Here is a 24,667-nt window from a genome sequence, read left to right as displayed (position 1 = left end):
TCCACAGACAAAATCAATATTTTCTAAATGGCAGGAGGCTAGGAGCCATGCCTACGCAGAGCAATTTAGCCTTCTCAGACACACAAGTCATTGAAAGCTAGTGGAAAAATTAGGTGCAAAAAATAATTGCAAAGACTGACAGAGCGTTGGCCTTTATCTTGAGGGCTGGAATACAAAGCAGTGGAGGTTATTTTGCAATTATAAAGATGTGTTAGATCTCATCTAGAGCATTGCATTCAATTCTGGGCACTGGATCTTGGGAATAACATACTGACCTTGGAAGGGATTCAGTATCAGCCCATCGGAATGATACCAGGACTAAGGGTCAGGAAATAAGAGTAGTTTGAATGGACTAGGCTTGTTCCCTGTGTATTTTAAGGAATGTTCTAATTAAAGTGCTCAAGACAATCAAAGGACCTGATAAGTGAAATAGAAACTATTTCCTCTTGGGATCTCCAGATTGAGGGCAGTGGGCTGGGGGGGGGGGGGGGGGGGGGAGGGGGGGGGGGGGAGGTAACCTTGAAATTCAAGCTTGGCCTTTAAATGTTGGTGTCAAAAAGCATCTCTTCACATCAAGGGTAGTGGAGATCCGGAATGCTGTTTCCTCAGAGGGTACGTCAATTACAAGTTTCAAAACGGAAGTTGAATTTCAGTCAGGTGAGGGTATTGAGGGTTATGGAACTGGGGTGGGTTGATGGAGTCAAGATATTTATCAGAATTGATCTGAAGGAATGTTAAAGTAAGTTCAAGGCGTTGAATACATACTCTTATGGCTGTGCTGTTCAACAGGATTGTGGTTAATTTTGTCAAATTATTGAATGTACTCTATTTATAGAGCGATCTTTATCTTATTCTGATGAGTCTCGACTGTCCAATCTTCTGCGGAGGATTTCCCGTGAAGATGACAGGGAGCGTCGGCTGGCTACAATAAAGCAACTGAAAGAGTTTATTCAGCAGCCAGAAAACAAAGTGGTAAGCTTGTTTTATTGAAAAAAGGAGCAATTGGAAATATTTGTTAACATAAGGGGCAGGTTAACATTTCCTCAGTGACAGGCTGACCTGTTAAATCCTAACTTCTCTCTCCTTGTGCAGCTGGGCATGTGATGCATTTCCAGCATTTTCCATCCTTTCAAATATGAGGTAGGAACTCTGCCAGGGGAGCTAGTGGAAGCAGATACAATAGCATCATGTCAAATACATGACTAGGATGGGAATAGAGGGGTATGGTCTCCGGAAGGGTAGGGGGTTTTCATTCAGTCGGCCAGCACAGTCAGTGCAGACTTGGAAGGCCAAAAGGCCTGTTCCTATGCTGTAATTTTCTTTGTTCCTTGTTCACATTGAATTCTTTACACTTAGGTATTAACTTTGGGAAGAAAAATTTCTCATTAAATTTTATTACTTGTTTAATTGTAACTTTATTCTTTTGCAGGTTCTAATTAAGCAACTAGATAATGCCCTGACTGCAATACAGGACGTGCTTAATGAGAGGTATGTGTGACACACTCAGTTTTGACAGAATTTGTAATTCTTGTAAAAAAAAACTTTGGCTTTTTAGAAAGACGACAGAACCTTTCTGGATATAATTCCTACTGAAAAGTATCCTGGTGTTGCTTTGTATATTTCTCAGTTTGGTTTAAGTTCAGCCAGTAGTATCTCTGGACCTCATTTGCTTTTGTGGAAGGGAGAAGATAGTGCATTGAAATAATTAAATTTTAATCTTCCGCATTTAAATAATGTAAAGGTCACTTGTTTGCATTTGTTCAAGAAATATTTAAATCCTATTCAACCATTTTAATTTTGCCACCTCTTTGGTACTTCTGGAAGATTAAAACTTTCTTTGATTTTTATATTTTTCACTAATCATGGATTTGTTCAGAAAATTTCACCTGAAATGGGGGATTTCAGATTGGCGTGTCACTTTGTGATATGGTATGTTGATGTTCCAACATGCTCTTTCAGCCTTTCTAATTTATGGAGTAGCATGAGGAAGATTGCTGTACCACTGATCCTAGTCTTTGAGTAGGTAGCCTGATTTATTTTATTAGTTCTCATTCTGGGATCTGTATGGGACATTGGGTAAGGTTTGCTTTGGGTATTAAGTAATCCTTGTTTGAACTCTATTGTCTTTATAGATTATAAAGAGTTACAGATACAAACTAAACTCTGGGTGCTTGCCAAAAACTTCATTTTTACTCTGATTTTAGAAGTACTAAAAGATTCTTAAGGAAAGTGTCTGTTGTATGACTAGCTTCTACTGTTAGAAAAACATTGCTAATTTTATGACAAATCAGAGACTCTTTATTCTAGCTTGTAACATGCTGCATTTGTTTAAATAGTAATATTAATAACTGGGACTAGCTGTAATTCATAGCAAGTTCAGAACTTAAGCAGATGCATTTTTTAAAAAAATTGTATATGGCATAGATGTATCCAGTCAGTGGAAGGTACTAACATTTTTAATTTGCTACCAACAGCAGTAAACTACTTCATGAACTACGACAAGAAGGGGCTTGCTGCCTTGGCTTGCTGTGTGTATCATTAAGCTACGAGGCTGAGAAAATCTTTAAGTGGATTTTTAGCAAGTTTAGCTCTTCCACCAAAGATGAGGTAAAACTTCTGTACTTATGTGCCACCTACAAAGCACTGGAAACTGCAGGAGAGAAGAAGGCGTTTTCATCTGTGATGCAGGTTGGTCCAAACGTTCCAAATTGAAAATGTTTTATCCTATGTTCAATTTTTTGATCATGTAAAATCTCATTTGGTGGTTGCGTATTAACAAATTTAGAGACCTGATAATCTGAAAATTTTGAGGATAGCTGCAAGGCAGGTTAAAATTTTGATCAGAACTATATAACATTTGGAGTCAGAGGTTTACAGCATGGAAACAGGTCCTTCGGCCCAACTTGTCCATGCCACTCCTTTTTAAATCCCTAAGCAAATTGCCTGCATTTGGCCCCTATTCCTCTATATCCATCTCACCCATGTAATCCATTAAAATGCTTTTTAAAAGACAAAATTGCCTCTACTACCACCTCTGGCAGCTTGTTCCAGACACTTACCATCCTCTGTGTGAAAAAATTGCCCTTTTGTATCTCTCCTCTCTTACCTTAAATCTATGGCCTTTAGTTTTAGACTCCCCTACCTTTGGGAAAAGATATTGACTTTCTGGCTGACCTGTGCCCCTGCAACAGTCGTAACTTTCCACAAGTTTTGAATGTAACCATGATGGGAAAATTCCTGTTTGAACTACTTTAAAATCTTTATAAGTCCCTTGTCAGGCCCCACTTGGAGTACTGTGCGCAGTTCTGGTCGCCTCACTGTAGGAAGGACGTAGAAGCTATTGAAAGGGTACAGAGGAGATTTACAGGATGTTGCCTGGATTGGGAGGCATGCCTAATGAAGATAGGTTGAGGGAGCTGGGACCCTTCTCCCTGGAGAGACGAAGATTGAGAGGCGACCTGATAGAGGTTTATAAAATGTTGAGAGGAATAGATAGGGTGGATTCTCAGAGGCTATTTCCCTGGGTTGAAATGGTCGCTACGAGAGGACACAGATTTAAGGTGCAGGGAAGCAAGTACAGAGGTGATGTTAGGGGTAAGTTTTTCACTCAGAGGGTGGTGAGTGAATGGAATCGGCTGCCGTTAGTGGTTGTAGAGGCGAACTCGCTGGGGTCTTTTAAAAGACTTCCGGATGAGTATATGGGATTGGGGGTTATAGATAGGTCTATGGATTTGTAGGTATTGATGTGATCGGCGCAACTTGTGGGCCGAAGGGCCTGTTTGTGTTGTAGTGTTCTATCTCCAGAAAGCATGGAAGGTGGGAGTTCAGACACCAGCAAAACAATGCAACGTTGGTTCTGTTGGAATTAATCTAACTCTTCTTTCTTCAGCTGGTAATGGTCAGCCTCCAGTCTGTATTGGAAAATGTGGACACTCCAGAGCTGCTATGCCAGTGTGTGAAGTGCATTTTATTAGTGGCTCGATGTTATCCCCATATATTCAGCACCAACTTTAGGGTAAGAATATTGAGAGAAATTCCATTCTCCAATCTTTTTAGCATTTTAGCTGCAAATTAATATCTGCTTTTGATTCTAAAGGACACTGTAGATATACTTGTTGGATGGCATATAGACCACACCCAGAAACAATCCCTTACACAACAGGTATCAGGTAAGATTGTTTATTTACTGCTGTAACTCCTTAGGAGATTATCTATCCTACTATTTATAAATATTTGATATTTGTGCAGAATAGCCCAGTTTAGCTGACTTTCATAGGCATTTGGTTAAGCAACTTGATTTTTGAAATTCTCATCCTTATTTTCAAATCCCTTCATGTTTTTAGTCCCTCTCCGATCTCTAATCTCTTTCAGCCCTACATTCCTCAGATATCTGTGCTTCTCATTCCAAAGATGTGCAGGTTAGGTTGATTGGCCACGTTAAATTGACCCTAGTGTCAGGGGGTTAGCAGGGCAAATATATAGGGTTATGGGGATAGGTCCTAGGTGGAATTGTAGTTGTTGTAGACTCGATGGGCTGAACGGTCTCCTTCTGCAATGTAGGGACTCTGATTCTCTAATTTTGGATTTGAGTGCCCTGATTTTAATTACTTCCAAGTAGGTGGAATCTTCTGCTGTCAAGGCTCCCTCTACCTCACTTTTTTTTAAGACATTCTTTATAACCTGCCTATGACCAGACTTTTCATTATCTGCCCTTCGCATCAAATTCTGTGAACGTTTCTATGAAGACTCTGTAAATACAAATATTGCTGTTGACTTTTAACGGAAGAGAATTAATTGAACTAGTTTGAGAGATCTATTACCTGAACTGGTATTCATGATGAGGGTTTTAACAAAGTGTGTATTTGTTTCTAATTGCATAATACTGTGCCTGTGAAATAAATCCCTTGCTGCTTTAGAGATGTTTTTGCTTAATTTTATTAGCTTTGTTCGTACTCATTTTTCTTTTGCCCCCTCCTTGTTCTGAATTTTTTTAATTTCAAGGGTCCATGTAGAAAAGGAGCTAAGATGTAACGGGCTGGCAGATACTGTGGAGAGAGGAAACAGAGTTAATATTTTGAATCCCTGGGGCTCTTCAGAGCTGAAGAAGAGTTATACAGATTCAATACATTGACCCAGAGTCCTCCGTCCTCGTACTCAGCTGCCACTGACACTAACTTTTTCATTCTCGCTGGCAATAACACCCCCCGCCACCCCCATGGATGAAACTGGAGAATCCTGACATTTAACTTTATTTTCTCTCTCCATCGATGCTGCCAGACCTGCTGAGATTTTCCAGCATTTTCTGTTCTTTTTTTCCAGATTCCAGTATTTTGCTTTTATTTAAAATATAATATTCTGCTGTTCATTCCAAAGGTTGGTTGCAGTGTTTGGAACAGTTCTGGGTTGCAGATCTTGGATTTTCCACAACCCTTTTGGGACAGTTTTTAGAAGATATGGAGGCTTATGCTGAGGTATGGTATAGCCTTGACAAGTGTGAAAACAAGAAACTGCTCCCAAATAAGATTGCCTACATTGTACAACACACCACTTCCCATTTGTTTGGTGTTTACCACTTATTTTTCTGCAAAGAAGTAACATCCAAAGATTTTAATTGCCTTAAACTGATTCACATTTTGTATCCAATGTGAAATGGGTAATTTTCTAATTTTAAACTGCTGATGATTTAGATCCGTGTTGACCATTATATTCACACTCTCTTTCAAAATTACTAGTGGTTCCTAATTTCAAATGTTTGAAACGCCTTTTCTTGAGGGCAAGATAGTTGTCCAGAGAATTCAGTGACTGTCAGTTTGCTTGACCCTCTGTAATGCTGTGTGCGAATGTCAAAAACATTTCAGAAACTCACAAGAGCACAGCTCAATCAAAGAGAGACAACTCAAGTTTATGTAGCTTTTTCACATCTTGAAGTGCTTTACAGCCAATGAAGCACTTGTGTTTGCAACTGTAGTTACTAGTGTAATGGAGGAAACTCCGGAACTAAACTACAAACAGCAGTGTGGTGATTGACCAGATAATTGAGGGTGGTGAATGTGTGGAGTTCACCACCACAGAATGTAGTTGAGGCCAAAACATTCTGATTTCAAGAAGAAATTAGATATAGCTCTAGGAGCTAAAGGGATTTGAGGGGGGGGAAGGGGGAATCAGGATATTGAATTTGATGATCAAAATGAATGGCGGAGCAGGCGCAAAGGGCTGAATGGCCTCCAACTGCTTCTAGTTTCTGTTCTTAATCTTTTTTCGTAAAGGCGAATTGAGGGGTAAATGTTGGCCAGGATACCAGGACAAATTTTCTTGTTGGCAGAGTAATAAATCCCACCATTCGCACCATCTGTACTGATCAGCAACAGTAACTGCCAGAATGTGCTAATGGTTTTTCTTCTTTATAGTTGTTAGTTTCAAAATTAGTTCTCAATGCATATTGAGTGTTGTGGCCATTTACTGCATTCAAGCAACTTTGTTCAAACCAATTCAAGTTCTAATTACCATAGTGATGCATCTGTCAATCTTGGGTGTTGAGTGGTGATGCCAAATGAAGCAGGAAAAATAATTAAAACACTTGTCGGATTGGTGAGAGTTGAACACTGGTCTTTGGGAATGGTTGCCAATAACTCAGTTGTTGCAAATTCCCAGCTAGTGTGCTGTGCTCGTAAACGGGACTGTAGAAGATTATTTTCTTTACAGCTCCTGACTGGTGAATTAATTGACTGATTATTTGCATTTACAGGACCTTAGCCACGTGGCCTCTGGAGAGTCAGTTGATGAGGACATCCCGCCTCCTTCAGTCTCCTTACCAAAATTAGCAGCATTGTTAAGAGTGTTCAGCACTGTAGTGAGAAGCATTGGAGAACGTTTCAGCCCAATTAGAGGACCTCCAATTACTGAGGCTTACGTGACAGATGTAAGAAAATACATTTAGATCACTTTTGTACCAAAATCTTAACAATTCCCCTTACTATTGGAAAATGTGATTTTTCTGTAAAAGTTCTGTCTTTTGAACTAGGAACAAAGAAAAGTACAACACAGGAACAGGCCGTTCGGCCCTCCAAGCCAATTATGATGCCTCAACTTAAAAAAAGCCTTCTACCCTTGGTCTGTATCCCTCTATTCCCTCCCTATTCATGTACCCAACCTGATACCTCTTAAATGTTGCTAATATGCCTGTTTCCACCGCCACCTCTGGCAGCGTGCTCCAGGCACCACTCTGCGTGAAAAACTTCCCCCGCACATCTCCCTTAATCTTTCCCCCTCTCACCTTGAACCTGTGCCCCCTTGTAATTGACACTTCCACCCTAGGAAAAAGCTTCTGACTATCCACCCTGTCTATGCCCCTCATAATTTTGTAAACCTCTATTGGTCTCCCCCTCAGCCTCCATCTTTCCAGGGAAAACATTCTAGTTCATTCGATCTCTTTTCATAGCCAACACCCAACATTCTAATGAACCTTCTTTGCACTCTCTCCGAAGCTTCCATGTCCTTCTGCTAGTGTGACAGCCAGAATGGCACACAGTACAAAACCATGCTGCCTATCACTAACTAGTCCATTTTCCACCAAATGTGCATATATCCTGTCCCCAGTTTCTTCTCCAAAAGCTTCCCCATCACAGATGTCAGGCTCACTGGCCTATAATTTGCTGGGTTATCCCTGCTTCCTTCCTTAAACAAGGGAACAACACTGACTATTTTCCAGTCCTCTGTAACCTCACCTTTGGTCAAAGAGGATGTGCAGACATGTGTTAAGGCCTCAGCTATTTTATCCCTTGCCTCCCACAGTAACCTGGGATAGATCCCATCCAGCCCTGGGGACTTGTCTACCTTAATGTAATTTAGGATATTCAACACTTCCTCCTTTGATATATTGACATTCTCTAGAGTGTTCACACACCTATCCCTGACCTCAGCATCCATCATGTCCTCCTTGGTGAATACCAGTACAACATAGTAATTAAAGATTTCACCCACTTCCCATAGTTCTCGCATTAGTTCCCTCCATTGTCCTTAAGTGGGTTTACTCTTTCTCTTGCTTCCCTCTTGCTCCTGATATATGCATAAAAAGCCTTGGGATTCTCTGTGACCCTGTTTACTAAAGAAATTTCATGACCCCTTTAACTCTTCTAACTCTGATAAATTCCTTCCTCCTTTGACTGTACCCCTCAAGGGTTTTGTCGGTTTTTAGCTGCCTAGACCTATCGTATTGCTTCCTTTCCCTTTTGATCAAGCTTACAATTTCCCTTGTTATCCATGGTTCCCAAAGCCTGCCATTTCTATGCTTTGTTTTTGCAGGAACATGCCTATCCTGCACTTCAGTAAATTGGCTTTTGAAAGCCCCCCTCTTGCCAGACCTGGATTTGCTCTCAAATAGCTACTCCCAATTCACATTCCCCAGCTCCTTGTCTAATTTGGATGTAAGGCCCTTGCCCAATTAAGCACCCTCACCTGAGGACCACTCTTGTCCTTATCCATGACTACCACCTGAAGTCTTACCAAACTATGGTTGCTAAGCCCAAAATGCTCCTTAAATTTTGAAGGATTCAAAACAAAAGCATGACAGACAAGTTTTTATTGTATAAGTTTACAAAATCTAAAATCTACATTAATCTACATTTATTACTTTATCTATTTCCATATTAATGAAAATTCATACTTACTGGATTATAATATTTTGAGGATTTTGCTTAAACTGGGTTTCTCTCTCAATCCAGGTCCTTCTGAGAGTTGTGAATTGTGTAACCACAGCAAAACAAGTTTTCTTTTCTGAGGCAGTATTGACAGCCGCAAATGAATGTGTCTGTGTTCTACTGGGGAGTATGGACTCTGATATAGCCAAACATTGTGAGATTACCATTACCTATGGGTTGGATCAGCTGGACAGTTGTCAGATGTTCGGTGCTGAGTATATCATCTCTGTCTTAAACCTGTTGACTCTGGTGAGTCTGCCTGTGCGTTTGAGGATTTTAATTTTTGTGCTAAATGTGTGATTAGCTATAGTTCAAAAGATTCCTTCTAGATCAGTGCACTAAGATTCCATATCAAGAAAGGGAAATTGCATTTATATAAGCACTTTACATAAATTCAAGACATCCCAAAGTACTGCAAAACCAATGAAGAGCTTTGGAGGTGTGGACACTGTTGCAGGAAAGCTGGGACCCAGAATATGCAAAATAATCTGATTATAATGAATGTTGGGAGTTAGCCATTGTTTTCAAATGCAAATATCTACGAGATCTTTTGCATCCTCCTGAGGGAGCAGAAGGGGCCTCGGTTTCACACCTCATTGGGAAGATGGCACCAAAATGTCCCAGTTAGTTCATGTAATCTCGAAGTGTCAACCTAGATTTCGTGCTCAAATTTGTGGATGAGATCTTGAATCCACAACCTTTTGACTCAGGCATGAGTGTTGCCATTAAGCTAAGATTGACCTCTATAAGAACATAAGAAATAGGAGCAGGAGTAGGCCATCTAGCCCTTCGAGCCTGCCCCGCCATTCAATAAGATCATGGCTGATCTGTTGTGGCTCAGTTCCACTTTCCCGCCCTCTCCCCATAACTCTTAATCCCCTCTCTTATCAAGAACCCATCAACCCGCTTCTTAAAAATATTTAGCGAGGCAGCCTCCACCACTTCAACGGGCAGAGAATTCCAGAGATTCACCACCCTTTGAGTGAAGAAGTTCCTCCTCAACTCCGTTCTAAACCGCCTCCCCTTTATCTTGAGGCTGTGCCCCCTAGTCCTACTGTCTTTTTTGAGCGGGAAGAGTCTCTCCACCTCTATCCTATCCATCCCATTCATCATCTTATACGTCTCAATGAGATCTCCCCTCATTCTTCTAAACTCTAGCGAGTACAAGCCTAGTTTATTCAGCCTCTCCTCATAGCTCAATCCCCTCAACTCCGGTATCAGCCTAGTAAACCTCCTCTGCACTCCCTCCAGGGCCAATAGCATTAAATTCCTACCATTTAAGTTTCCCGTCTTACGTGCTGTCATAATTTAAAAAAAGTTTTATTTTCCAGATTGTGGAACAGATAAATACAAAATTGCCAGCATCATTTGTTGAAAAATTGTTTTCACCACATTCTAAGTTACTTCAGCTCCGCTTTCACAGAGAGAAAGAGGTAAGACCCAAAGACAGGTCTGAATGTGCCCTTCAATTAACCTGGTAGAAACTTCTTATAGTTGGAATGTTATGAACATTAATCATTGCATATCTCTGATTTATACTTTCCTACTTTGCTTGTAATTTTGAAGTTACTTTCCACTGAAAGTTTCAAAATTAATTTTAAATAAGAATGCGTCAAGAGTAAATCTTTTCTGGGATCACTCAAAGCTGAGAACTTTTTGTTAAGGTTATCTTGAATTTCAAAAGATGTGAAATGGAGGAAGAAAAAGATAGTGTATTTAAATAAAATGGAATACAGAATGTGAGGCAAAACATCTCTTTTTACTGTTGGGCTTTACAATGAAACCATGAAGCTGTGACCATAACTGGTTAATGTCATTATCGAGAGAAGACGCTTAGTATCCAGAGTTTCCATAGGTAGTAAGCTGAGTCGTGCTGGTTAGATGAATTGGCCATGCTAAATTCTCCCTCAGTGTACCTGAACAGGCAGCGGAGTGTGGCAACTAGGGGGATTTTCACAGTAACTTCTTTGCAGTGTGAGTGTCAGCCTACTTGTGACTAATAAATAAACTTTACTTTGAAACTTTGATGTGTTTGAGCTAGAATAAAGATCAATGTTGTGAGATGGGATTAATGTGTATAATTTGGAAATATTCTATCGACTATTTTTAAATGGTTTGCACCATGATCTGGTTATCTTGTACAGCAAAATCATTGAGTAATGGACATAAGTTTCAGTTCCTAATCTTGCCCAGCTGCCTGCCCTTCTGAACAAACAGCACTGGCTGTACCTACGCTGCAAGAACTGCTGGAGGTGGTTCACCAACACCACCTCAAGGGCAATTGGGGATGGGCAATAAATGATGGCATAGCCAGTGATACCCACATCCCATGGAAGAATATCTTCTTAAAAACTTGAAATGCTAATATATTCTGTTTATTTTTGACTCGTATGAATTATTTAAATATCCTTCGATGCTTAGGTAACTGCTTTTGAAGTTAATGTTAAAATCATGAAAGTATGAGCCATTATATTCTTAAACACCGTAACCATTGCAGTACAAAACACTAATTTAAATTTGTTTTAAGGTATGTTTCCACATGAGACAAATCCTTATTCTAATATAGGGGTAGACAAGCTTCATCTGTGTTGGTATCATTGCTTTGTTAGGACCTGCAATTGACAGGAAAATGGAATCCTTTTTGTTCTGAATATGGTTTAGATCTTTCTCCGAGTGGCTTGTGAGGCTGTAACGCAATTTCTACTCTACTGAGAAAAAGCAGTCAAATTTCTGTTGAGTGTCAAAATAAGAGTCAATGTTCCCGTTTGTCTCACTGTACTGCTGTAAATTTGGCAGATTCCCTATTATGTAACTGGGGAGTTCCAGTCAAATTGTGGTTGTGTGGTGAGAATTTCTGAACAAATTAATCCTCGTTGACTCAGCCAGCTTTGTGTTGCTGCAGCACAGATTGGACCCTGGCAGAATAAATTTCTGTTCCACGCACTACCAATCAGAACCCCTTTTATTGATGGTTACACTTGGATATTTTTATTCAAAGTTTTTGGTGAGATGCTCAATTTGATTATTTTCTACCAATGTAGTACTTGCAACTAAAGATCTAATGTTGGAAAATAAATTGGATTATCATTGTATGGCAGTTGTATTTTATATAATTCTGTCTTTCCTTTCCTACCCAGGTTGTTTCAGCAGCACAATTTGTATATCAAGCTGTGCTAAGCCTGAAGAATATTCCTGTATTAGAGACTGCCTACAAACTTATCTTGGGGGAAATGACTTGTGCACTTAACAGTCTCCTTCAAGGCCTGGCTCTTCCTCTGGTCTGTTCAGAGATACAGCATGAAGCTTTCAGGGACAGAACATTCGAAGAGGAAAATGCAGAGTTTGTAATACTGTTTGACTTAAGTGCCCTTACTACAATTGGAAATGCAAAAAATTCCTTGATTGGTGTAAGTATTGTGCTAATGTGAAAGAGTTAAAGTAATTATGTACTTGTATGGCTCCTTGTAGTAATTTCTGTTCACAAGTTGGGTCAATAGCTGCAATATTTATTTAAATAGAACAATAGCGCAGAGGCTGGCAGCCACATGGCTGTAGTCAGCTTCCGGGATTGAATTGATACAGAAATCTGCGCTTACCCTGGTCCCTGATTTCTTACCAGGGCCACCTAACCTCCTTAACAGATTGTCCTATTAAAGGGGACAAACACCCTTCCCTCCCCCTCTTTTATACATTAATAAATACGAAGTCCTCAATAATTAGAACATTAAACATCTATATTCAGTCCATCATAAATTGAAACTTTCAGGTGGGTTTCCGATTTCTAGTGGAGCAGTGTAACTCTTGTCGGGGGTGCTTTCTGGTGAAACCACTATACCAGGCATCTCCTCAGGTGCTGATAACTCAGCTTTATCCAAGGGACGATAGGTTCACTCAGTACTTTGCTGCTTGGATAGTCAACGTCGTTTCTTGCTGGCAGTATTAGTTGCTGAGATGGCTCTCATCCTAGTAGATGGCCTGTGTGCTTCCAGATAATTCTTCCTCGTGTGTCTACTTCATAAGACAAAGGTCCTCTTTTTTGCTACCATAATTCCTGGGACCACCTCAAGCCACTTCCAAAATCTCTAACATACACGGCTTCCTCCACTGAAAATGGCCTTGCTGATTTGCCTGAGTCATGATTTTTTTTCTGACTGCACTGGCTGTCTTCTACCTTCCCCGACAAATTTGGAAACACCAAGCTTAGCCTAGTCCAAGTCACTGGCCTATCAACAGCTCTGCTGGTTGCACTGCTATAGTAGAGTGCAGAATGGTTCTACAGCCCAGAAAAAATAATTCGATTCTGGTCTTTAGGGTTGCTCCTGTCTACATAAGTAAACATGATGTGAATGTGCCGGCGTTGGACTGGGGTAAACACAGTAAAAAGTCTGACAACACCAGGTTTTAGTCCAACTGATTTATTTGATAGTAAACTCACTAGCTTTCGAGGGGATTCCCTCTTCTTCAGGTGAATCTCCATTCACCTGAAGAAGAGGGAAACCCCTTGAAAGCTAGTGAGTTTACTATCAAATAAATCAGTTGGACTAAAACCTGGTGTTGTCAGACTTTTTACTGTACTTAAGTAAAGCCCACCTTCAACTCGTTCAGCCAATCTGTTGGATGCTGGGAGGTAAGGCACAGTCCTGATGTGCTTGATACCATTTAAGGAGATGAAATTTTGAAATTCAGCACTCGTGAAGGCTATTTCATAATCTGACACTGACTTCAGGAACCCTATGGTTCAAAAAACCCAAACGCAATTTCTCAATTGGAGTGTGCAATGTCGTAGATTTCATTTCAAACATTTACGTTCACTTTGGGCATCAACAAAAAGCAAAAACATGATCCCACACAATCAACGTGAATTCAACCCGTTGTCGGCTCAGCCATTCCCAAAGACACATTGGGACTGTCGCAAGCAACCTTTATTGCAATTGGCACTGTTCAGTGCTTCACTAGCATTGATGTCAGGCCACCATACCTAACCCCTGGCTAGCATCTTCATCTTAGATACATCCGGATGGACATTGTATAATGCAGCTAGGAGCAATTCCTTCCTGCTTTAGGGATGACCATCCTGGCTCCCCAAAGTATGTTGCCATCTTTGCAACTTAATTCTTTTTTTTTGTATGAGATATATTTTTACCTCTTCAGAAACTGGTTCATCTGCCCAATCTATTATCCTGTGCCTTAACAGCAAACAGATCCCTGCTGATCCAATACTTGATTTGCTGCACCAAAATTGGAAACGTGCAAGAAATTCAATGCCATAACAATTTCCTGCAGTACTGGGAAATTGTAGAATTGCTACAGTGCAGAATGAGGCCATTCAACCTTTGAGTCTGCTCGAATTTGCAACAGAGCATGCCTTATCCCTGTAAGGCTGTATATTTTATCATGCTAATCCCCTTAACCTAAACACCTTGGGACACTAAGATAATTTATCAGGTCCAACCCATCTAACATGTATATCTTTGAAAGATGCTACACCCTCTGGTAAAGGCAGGTGCCTAAACACATTGGCATTCTCAATGTGTTCCAGGCCAATGCTTGAACATACATTTGTAGGTGATGGATTGGTGCCCAAGGCTGAATTCTAGCCTTGTCTTTTCAAAAAAAAACCCAGGAGTGGTTTGTGGTCCATAACAATGGTAAAGTGTCCCCCAGAGATGTACTGGTGGAACTTCTTTACCCCGTATACACTTGACAAGCCACCTTTTTCAGTCTGAGAGTAGTCTCTTTCAGCTTCAGGAGGTTCTTGAGATATATCCTAAAAAGAAAAGGGAAGCCACTGAGAGGAGTGCTGCTTGGCTCCCCAAGCCTGTGAGGAAAATGGAGGGTCACTAGGGAGGGCCATAATCTTTATTGATGAGTAAATTGAATGTTAAATCTCCTCTGCAGAGAAGGCCCAGTATTATGTTCAGGAAAGTAAAATTCCCCTGGAACTCAAGGTCCCAATCTTTCTCAGTAGCATTGCAAGTAAAGTCTTTAACTTTACAGTTTGGTTGGTCAGAAAGGCCCAGTATCAAACCCTTGAGCAGTTGGCAATAGCCTTTGGGGAACATTATTTGCCAAAGCGATTGGTTATCATGGAATGGTTCAGGTTTCATCAATGAAACCAATTAGAGAATAATTTACAATAGCTACAATTAGTAGTTGCCTTAAAGCGACTTGCCGAATATTGAATTTGGTGAATGATTGGAAGACACTCTGTGCGATTATTTGGTCTGGGTTAAGAAATGAGGCAATGCAGCAGCATTTGTTCTGCGTGCACCTTAAGCTTAATCGCAGCTCTGGAAGTTGCAGTCTTGATGGAGCTCACAGCTTGAGACGCTTCACAGTTGGGAACCGGCACGTGAGCCCATAGGATGAGTGCCACCCAGAGGAAGCCTAACCATTCGCAGCATGCAACCAATGTAGCAGAACAGACCATTCACTGTCTGACTGTTGGGGCAAGGACAGCCAGTGCAAGAATCATGGCAAGGTTGGCCACTTTGCAAGAGCTTTTTGGAAGGGTTCTTGATTGGTTAGCTGGCTCAGGTGAGCCTTCTGGCAAATCACCCCTTAGTGCAGCTGAATCTTTTCTCAAACGTCCTTCACTCGGAAACCTCTTTCTGTTAAAGGATAAGTTTGAGATCTGCCTCAGGCCCTATATACACTGCCATTCCAGGGGTTTTATATAATGAGAACATTGTGCCAGAATACATTTGGAACATGCAATACTGGATAGATTATGAAGTTCCAAAAGCATGTTGTCCTAATTTTAAATTTTTTACAGTTGATAGTCATACATTTGATTTGCATGTGAATTGTTTTTAATCATGTTTTTTATGCCTTTTTACAGATGTGGGCACTCTCCCCCACTGTATTTGCCCTCCTCAGTGATAACCTTACAATTGTACATGCCAATCTTGCAGTTCATTATCCTGCCATCCAGTATGGGGTTCTGTACACTTTATATTCCCATTGTACGAGGTATGTTGAACTTTGGGTGTCTGTCCTTGCCAAATGGATGTAAGATCTTTGGATTGGTCTGTAAAGTCGCTGACCCTCGCATTCATTGAAATTAAGTGACATTTAACTGCTGGAACTATTTTCCATTTGAAAATTACTTTGCGATGGCACAATAACCAAAGGCAGAGTTTGAATTCTTTTTTTTCCATTTAGTCATGAAAAAGATTAATGATGACTCGCTTTATCTAGTCATCAATGCTTACCTGATTAATGTAAGTGTGTTGTGGAGTTTGAGAATTAGTTTCAGCAAATGCCCTTGGGAGGTAGGGTACAGCTTGACCTTCATTGACTCTGAAACTGGTGTATTATCACTCCACATAAACAACATTTTTAATTAGTGAAAAAGGTTGGGAAAGCTTTAGATCAGTGAATTATAAGAACTAAGAGTTGGTGACATATTGTGGGCGTGCTGCAGTGAGAATTTTAGACCAGAGGGTAGAAAAAGCAGTTTGTTCATTTGGACTAGTATCTCGAGTGCTCCAGAAGATTGTCAACTTCACATGGACGCCTTTATATGCATCTGTTTTATATTTTAATAACTAAATTCATATAACGATGTGATCATTTTTCTATATTAAAGGTGTTAAACATTTGTATTTAACAGTCTGAATTTAGTTGAACTATCCATTTTTCTTTGAAATTTAGCAATCTTGTACAGTGCAGCTTATTAAGAGTTCGTTCGTTATTTGACTGTATGGGGAAAGAATTTGTCACTTTTATGATACATATGCGTGCCCGTTCCAAATAGTGTGGAAATTGTTCAATTGGTTTTATGTTTGCAGGCATGACCATTTCATATCCAGCAGCCTTAGTTCATCATCGCCTTCTCTGTTTGATGGTGCTGTTATCAGTACTGTCACAATGGCAACAAAAAAACACTTCTCCATCATACTGAACCTTTTAGGAACATTGCTCAGTAAGGATATTTTGAACCACGATGCAAGGTAAACCAGCTTTGCTGTTTGTATTTTCCCTATTGAACAAATAATTTTGACCTAAATTTTTTCATTGTAAATTTTACTTTGTTATTTAAGAATTGTGTGCCTGGCTAAATTCTTTGAAAACCAATTTTGAATATCTCATCAGGAAATTATTACTAACCTGGTCATTAGAAGTAACCATTTTAATGAAGAAATCAGAAACTTATGCTCCCTTGTTTGCCATCCCATCGTTTCACAAGTTCTGCAAAGGGCTGCTATCAAATGGTAAGATTTCTGACATTGAGTCACTTATTCTTCATTTCAAGTAATGTTGGAACTCATACCCTGCTTTCCTTTGAACAGCTGTTTATGAAGATGCTTCAATCTGCTTGCAAGCATGCAGCAGTCTACAAATTGTTTCTGCTTCTTTGCCAAATGACCTCCTGCAAAGGTATATGTTTTGAAATTTCAAAACAATCGTAATACACTTTGGATATTTTCAGCACTAATCACTTAAAACCTGTACCTAAAACGTGTGACTTTATTAAAGTTAGTATTGGTTTTGTTACATAGGTGTGTTGATGTGTGCCGTGTGCAGCTGGTCCACTGTGGAGTTCGTGTTAGGCAGGCTTTTGGGAAACTTCTGAAGACTATTCCTTTGGATGTTGCTCTAAGGTGTGCATGACTTTAAAAGATCTTTTGAACATTTCTTTTGATGGATGATTTGAACAGAATTTCTATTTGTTGATCTGAAGGTGACTAAGTTGGTTGATTTGCAAGGTGTTAAAGTAAATGTTGTTTTCCGATTGTATTGGTATTCTTTGCTACTCGTACCACTTAGCTGTTCGTACCTTCTGAGCATTACAGCTGCAAGCCTGAACTGCGGCTTTAACAACATTTTAAAGTTAAATCCAACCAACAAGTAGAAGGAAAAGGCAAAAAAACTTCCCTTTCTAGTTGCTTTAAAAAAAATTATTAACTGAGATGTGCATTGTTGCTAGCAACTCATCCTCACTGGGTGATATTTATAAACTAATAAAAACCACAATGAATAGGATGTACAGCACAAACAGGCCATTCAGCCCAAATAGTCCAAGCCAGTGTCTATGTTCCACTCAAACCTCTTCCTGTCTTTTCTCATCTAACCCTCCATTGCTTTTCCTTCAAACGCTTGTCTAGCTTCCCCTTAAATGCATCAATAGTATTCGCTTCAAATGCACTTTATGGTGGTAAGTTCTACATTCTCACCACACTTCAGGTGAAGAAGCTTGTTCTGAATTCTGTGTTGCATTTCTTGGTGTCCATCTTACCTTTATATTGATGGTCTCTAGGATCTCTAGTTAAGCTTTTTCTCCACATGGGGAAACATTGTATCTGCATCGAATCTGTCAAAACTTTCCATAACCAGGTCTATTAGGTCACCCAGCCTCTTTTCACACCTCCCCCAACCCACCAGACTGCCTATCCTTTCCTGAAGTTTATACCCACGCATTTCCAATATCATTCCCATAAATATTCTCCACACCATCCCCAGTGCCCTTCATCTCTCTTTATAATATGGCCATTTGTTCAACATGCAGCACTCTTGTGTATAGTCTAATGAAGATCAGTACAGGTTTAGCATAGCTTCATACTTTTCAATTCTATCCCTTTAGAAACACAGCCTAGTGCTTGTTTTTTTCTGGCCTTGCTGACCTGTGGTGTGACTTTTACTGATTGATATATTTGTATTTAGAGATCTCTTTGCTCTATTCCACTGAGACCTCTACAATCCTGGTAATGTGATCTCACTACTCTTCTTACCAAAACCTACTGCTTCACATTTATTTGTGTTGAGCTTCATTTGCCAATTATTTGTCCATTCTGCAAGTTTTATTAATGTCACCTTGTAATTTGTTGCATACTCCTCAGTATTGACTATCTCCTCCCACCAATTAGGTGTCATGCAAATTTAGCAATTGTTTTTGATTCAGAGGACAAGGTTATTAGTGTAAACGGTGAACAATGATAGTCCCAGTACTGACCCTCATGGAGCACCACTTCCCACTTTCTGCCAACCTCCCTTTCTTTCCACTCTGTTTTCTGTCTAAAAACCAGCTAACAATCAATTCTGGTACTTACTTCTGATTCCCAAATTTTTTATGTGTTGAGTTCTAAGATGCTGATGCCATGCTGGCCAGATCTGAATTCAGTTTTTCAATCCCTGAAGAACTGCTTAAGACTGTTAATATATTTTCAAACTGATTAAAGACATTTTAATTTGCGTCATCTCCAGTCATAAAATTGAAGGTGATTTGAGACAACTTAAACTGACATTGAGAATGAGATTGTTCACTTTTCAAAGACATTAGTGAAGCTTCTGGATGTATAATATGGAAAAGAGAATCTTGAAGGTATTAAATACAGGAACAGTTAATTTTGACAAAGATAGACTTTATGCTTAATGAAAATTGTTTTAAGTAAATGACAGGATGCTGGTTGTATCATTTAATGTAATTTTTCTTTACAGCAACAACAACCACACAGAGGTGCAAGGGATCTCATTGGCCATAAGTTGTCATATGAGTAAAGCTCCAAGTAACACATTTCATCCTCAGGATTTCTCAGACCTTATCAGTTTCATACTGTATGGAAGTTGTCACAGAATTGGGTAAGGTTTTAATTTTGTTTTTAATGTCCTCCTATTATATCAGTTGTTATGTGCAAGTAATTGACATATTAGAATGAAATTGGATGAACCATCCAGCGTTGACCTAGGCGCTAGAAATGAATATGGCAAGCCCAACCCTGTTGACTCAGCAAATCCTCCTTACAAACGTCTGAGCGCTAGTGCCAAATTTGGGAGAACTGTCTCAGATGGTCATTCTCGTAGAGTCATACCTTACAAATAATGTCCCCAATATCACCATTGCCATTCCCAGATATGTCTTATCCCATTGGCAGGGTCATCCCAGCAGAGACGATGGCACAGTGGTGTATTCTCAGGAATGAGTTGCTCTGGGCACCAGGTCAAATATAGGCAAAGAAACCTCCTGCTGATTACCACATGCTGTCTCCCCTCAGCTGATGAATCAGCACTCCTTCATGTTGAACACCACTTGAGGGAAGCACTGAGGGTGGCACAGAATGTATTCTGGGTGGGGATTTCAATGTCCATCACCAAGAGTGGCTTGGTAGCACCACCACAGACTGAACTGACCGAGTCCTAAAGGACAGTCGCTGCTAGGTGGTACTGTGGCAAGTGGTGAGAAAACCAACAAGAGGAAAAACATATCTGAGCTCATCCTCACCAATCTGCTGGCCACAGATGCATTACTCCATGACTGTATCGGAAAGAATGACCATCCCACAGTCCTTGTGGAGGTAAAGTCCTATCTTCACTTGGAGGATATCTTCCACATGGTTTGGCACTACCAACCATGCAAAATGGGATAGACTTCCAGCAGTTCTAGAAACTCAGACTGGGCATCCATGAGGCACTGAGGGCCATCAGCAGCGGCAGAATTGTACTCCACCACAATCTGTAACCTCATGGCCTGGCATATCTCCCAAGAGATCGAATCTGGTTCAATGCTGTGTGCAGAAGGGCATGCCAGGAGCAACCCAGGCACACCTAAAAATGAGGTATCAATTGGTGAAGCTACAAACTGGACTATATGCCAAACAGCATCAGGTAATAGAGCCAAGCGATCTCACAATCAACGGATCAGATCTATGTTTTGCAATCCTGCCACATCCGGTTGTGAATGGTGGTGGATAATTAAACAACTCACTGGAGGAGGAGTCTCCACAAAGATCCCCATCTTCAATGATGGAGGAGTTCAGCCCATCAGTGAAAAAGATAAGGCTGAAGCATTTGCAACAATCTTCAGCCAGAAGTGCTGAGTGGGTAATCCATCTCGGCTTCGTAGTAATAAATAATAAATCAAATTAAAAGAAGGCAGCTCACCACCACCACCTCAGGGGTAACTAGGGACAGACAATAAATGCTGGCCTAGCCAGCAATGCCCACATCCCTTAAATGAAATTTTTTAAAAAATGGTTACATTAAAATGCTTGTAGCTGTCCCAAAAATGTATTGGGTTAATAACTAAACAAACTGGTGTAATCCTTTGTGTGCTTGCAGCAAAGATCATTGGCTGGAGAGACTGTTTCACAGCTGTCAGAGATTAGACAAATGTGACCAATCAGCTATTCCTCGAAACCTGTTAAAAACAGAGGCTGTGTTGTGGCAATGGGCTGTGTGGGAAGCAGCACAATTTACAGTGCTTTCAAAGCTACGGACACCACTGGGCAGGGCACAAGATACATTCCAGACAATTGAAGGTAACTGGATGAATGTTTTGTGGTATGATGGTATTTTGCACTGTTGCAATGCAAATCTTTTATGGGAAATTCATCGTCGTGATGGTACCTATTCTCTCTCTCTCTCTCTCTCTCTCTCTCTCACACTCACTCACACACACTCTCACACACTCTTTCACTCACACTCTTTCACACACACACGCTCGCTCTCTCTTTCACGCTCGCTCTCTCTTTCACGCTCGCTCTCTCTTTCACGCTCGCTCTCTCTTTCACGCTCGCTCTCTCTTTCACGCTCGCTCTCTCTTTCACGCTCGCTCTCTCTTTCACGCTCGCTCTCTCTTTCACGCTCGCTCTCTCTTTCACGCTCGCTCTCTCTTTCACGCTCGCTCTCTCTTTCACGCTCGCTCTCTCTTTCACGCTCGCTCTCTCTTTCACGCTCGCTCTCTCTTTCACGCTCGCTCTCTCTTTCACGCTCGCTCTCTCTTTCACGCTCGCTCTCTCTTTCACGCTCGCTCTCTCTTTCACGCTCGCTCTCTCTTTCACGCTCGCTCTCTCTTTCACGCTCGCTCTCTCTTTCACGCTCGCTCTCTCTTTCACGCTCGCTCTCTCTTTCACGCTCGCTCTCTCTTTCACGCTCAATTGCATGTTCTCTTCAAATTCTTCTCCATGAAACCCACCTCCTCCTCCATACATAGAACAGAGCAGCACAGTACAGGCCCTTTGGCCCTCGATGTTGTGCCGAGCTATGTTTGGCCCCAAGATCAAGCTATCCCACTCCCTATCATTCTGGTGTGCTCCACGTGCCTATCCAATAACCGCTTGAAAGTTCCTAAAGTGTCTGACTCCACTATCACAGCAGGCAGTGCATTCCACACCCCAACCACTGAGTGAAGAACCTACCTCGGACATCCCTCCTATAACTCCCACCATGAACCTTATAGTTACGCCCCCTAGTAACAGCTACATCCACCTGAGGAAATAGTCTCTGAACATCTACTCTATCTATCACCCCTCATCATCTTATGAACCTCTTAAGTTGCCTCTCATCCTCCTCCGTTCTAAAGAGAAAAACACCAGCTCCCTCAACCTTTCCTCATAAGACCTACCCTCCAAACCTGGTAGCATCCTGGTAAATCTCCTCTGCACTCTCTCCAATGCTTCCACATCCTCCTTACAGTGAGGTGACCAGAACTGAACACAGTATTCCAAATGTGGTCTCACCAAGCTCCTGTACAGTTGCAGCATAACCCCACGGCTCTTGCATGCAAATCCCCTGTTAATAAACGCTAACACATTATAGGCCTTCTTCACGGCTCTATCCACTTGAGTGGCAACCTTCAGAGATTCGTAGATATGACCCCCAAGATCTGTCTGTTCCTCCACATGCCTCAGAACCCTGCCGTTGACCCTGTAATCTGCATTCAAGTTTGTCCTACCAAAATGAATCACCTCACACTTATCAGGGTTAAACTCCATCTGCCACTTATCGGCCCAGCTCTGAGTCTTATCAATGTCTCTTTGCAGCCTACAACAGCCCTCCACCTCATCCACTACTCCTCCAATCTTGGTGTCATCAGCAAATTTACTGTCCCACCCTTCATCCCCCTCCTCCAAGTCATTGATAAAAATCACAAATAGCAGAGGACCCAGCACTGATCCCTGTGGTACACCGCTGGTAACTGGTCTCCAGGCTGAAAATTTTCATTCCACCACCACCCTTCTGCCTTCTCTGAGGTAGCCAGTTACTTATCCAATTGACCAAATTTCTCTCTATCCCACACCTTCCTACTTTCTTTATGAGCCTACCATGGGGAACCTTACCAAACACCTTACTAAAATCCATGTATACAACATCAACTGCTCTACCTTTGTCTACACACTTAGTTACCTCCTCAAAGAATTCAATCATATTTGTGAGGTAAGACTTACCCTTCATGAATCCGTGCTGACTATCCCAGATTAAGCTGCATCTTTCTAAATGATCATAAATCCTGTCGTTTAGGAGCTTTTCCATTAACTTACTGACCACTGAAGTAAGACTAACTGGCCTATAATTACCAAGGTCATTCCTATTTCCTTTCTTGAACAGAGGAACAACATTCACCACTCTCCAGTCCTCTGGCACTATTCCCATGGATAGTGAGGACCCAAAGATCAAAAGCAAAGGCTCTCTAATCTCATCCCTTGCCTCCCAAAGAATCCTAGGATATATCCCACCTGGCTCAGGTGACTTATCGATCTTCAGGTTTTTCAAAATTGCTGATTCATCTTCCCTCATACCCTTCCTTGAAACCTCTTTCCCACTGAAGTGCTGACCACCTAACATCCCTTCTAATTTGCATGCCAGATGATATTGTAAATGGCTCCTTTCATTTGGATACTGCCAGCCTCCTTTTCAAGCTGACATTTAACTTTCCTCCTCAAAAAAACAATCTTTTCCACAACTTGCTGTGAATTTTTCCAATCAGGCAACCAGAGTTCTGAGATCTGCCTGCAATGCATTTTCCCCAATTGTCTTTCTGAGCCTGTCCACCGACTCTGATATTTGACCAATGTTGGTGCCCTCCCCTTTGTTCATCTGATTGGGACTATTATCTTTTGTTAAATCCAGCTCCTGTAACAGGCGCATAATTCATATACTGATCCATGATGTTGATTCCAATGTGAACACTCTTGCATTCCTCTTCGCTGTTCAACAGTTTCAGCATTCCCTTATCCTGCTACTGATGGGGACAGTACCATTTGGGACAGATGTTGACTCTTATGGAAACAACCACTGTTACTGTTGAACCCCCTTCACTGCCACAGTTTTCCTGTACTCAACTCTCACCCCTTGGGTGACCCCTTTGCCATATGAGAATGACATTTTCTCACGGTTTATCTGCCCTGGGCGTCGCCTTTGGACCAAGTATTTAGTACTGAGAAAATGGTTGCCAAGGAGCCTGGATATTTCATCTTTCCACACTTGAGAATAATTACCCCATTCCCATCTTTAGTTCTGTTTGTGGGATGACAGTCACTCAGGTTCCAGCAAACCCTTCCATCACCATTGCATTGAAAAGTTTCTCTTTTTAGCTACTTTTTTCTAGGAAATACCTACTGGTTGGATATTATAAACATTCATTGGATTTTAATTTTTAAAATTTTAGGTATTATTAGGAGTCTGGCTGCTCATACTTTGAATCCCGATCATGACATAAGCCAGTGGACCACTGCTGACAATGATGATGGCCACACTAGCAACCAGCTGAGACTTATTCTTCTACTTCAGTTTTTGGAAAACCTTGAAAAGTTAATGTACAATGCATATGAAGGATGTGCAAATGCACTTATGGCACCACCAAAGGTTAGCATCAAATTGTTTGGTCTAAGTTCACATGTCTTTGTATGGACTGAGTCACTCGGATATGGAAAACGCAGTCAATACTTAGTACGTTTTTATACTGTAACATTGATTTCCATTGCTGAGATTTAAACTGTTTATGATCTTCATACGTTGCAGGTTATTAGGACCTTTTTCTACACAAATCGCCAGACATGTCATGACTGGTTAACAAGGATTCGAGTCGCTATAATGCGGGTTGGCTTGTTGGCTGGGCAGCCAGCGGTGACAGTTAGACACGGGTTTGATTTACTTGCAGAGATGAAGAACAGCAGTGCAACTCAGGTATGTCAAAACTACCAGGAAGCTACCCATTAGCTATAATGTTCTGCCGTTAAGACGTGAATTTTATG

At 41.0% G+C, this 24,667-nt stretch overlaps 1 protein-coding gene across 4 annotated transcripts in view; it reads left to right on the top strand.

Annotated features, from left to right (window-relative positions):
- Positions 1-24,667, top strand: part of smg1 (SMG1 nonsense mediated mRNA decay associated PI3K related kinase) — a 165,610-nt gene that overhangs the window by 35,398 nt on the left and 105,545 nt on the right. For all 4 annotated transcript variants that reach the window (XM_080207048.1, XM_080207051.1, XM_080207050.1 and 1 more), the window contains 19 exons: positions 836-972; positions 1,430-1,488; positions 2,475-2,688; positions 3,890-4,015; positions 4,097-4,169; positions 5,374-5,471; positions 6,746-6,919; positions 8,721-8,945; positions 10,028-10,129; positions 11,834-12,103; positions 15,538-15,668; positions 16,490-16,651; positions 16,794-16,912; positions 16,991-17,078; positions 17,201-17,302; positions 19,137-19,277; positions 20,754-20,953; positions 24,082-24,278; positions 24,435-24,599. In XM_080207048.1, coding sequence (XP_080063174.1) covers positions 836-972; positions 1,430-1,488; positions 2,475-2,688; positions 3,890-4,015; positions 4,097-4,169; positions 5,374-5,471; positions 6,746-6,919; positions 8,721-8,945; positions 10,028-10,129; positions 11,834-12,103; positions 15,538-15,668; positions 16,490-16,651; positions 16,794-16,912; positions 16,991-17,078; positions 17,201-17,302; positions 19,137-19,277; positions 20,754-20,953; positions 24,082-24,278; positions 24,435-24,599 — 2,783 coding nt within the window. The remainder of the gene's footprint in view (positions 1-835; positions 973-1,429; positions 1,489-2,474; positions 2,689-3,889; positions 4,016-4,096; positions 4,170-5,373; positions 5,472-6,745; positions 6,920-8,720; positions 8,946-10,027; positions 10,130-11,833; positions 12,104-15,537; positions 15,669-16,489; positions 16,652-16,793; positions 16,913-16,990; positions 17,079-17,200; positions 17,303-19,136; positions 19,278-20,753; positions 20,954-24,081; positions 24,279-24,434; positions 24,600-24,667) is intronic.

Source organism: Carcharhinus amblyrhynchos, chromosome 18 (genome assembly GCF_965287045.1).
Source record: "Carcharhinus amblyrhynchos chromosome 18, sCarAmb.v2.hapA, whole genome shotgun sequence".
Classification (NCBI taxonomy): domain Eukaryota; kingdom Metazoa; phylum Chordata; class Chondrichthyes; order Carcharhiniformes; family Carcharhinidae; genus Carcharhinus; species Carcharhinus amblyrhynchos.
The sequence above is the reverse complement of the archived record's forward strand: the minus strand, read 5'-3'. Positions and strand labels throughout refer to the sequence as shown.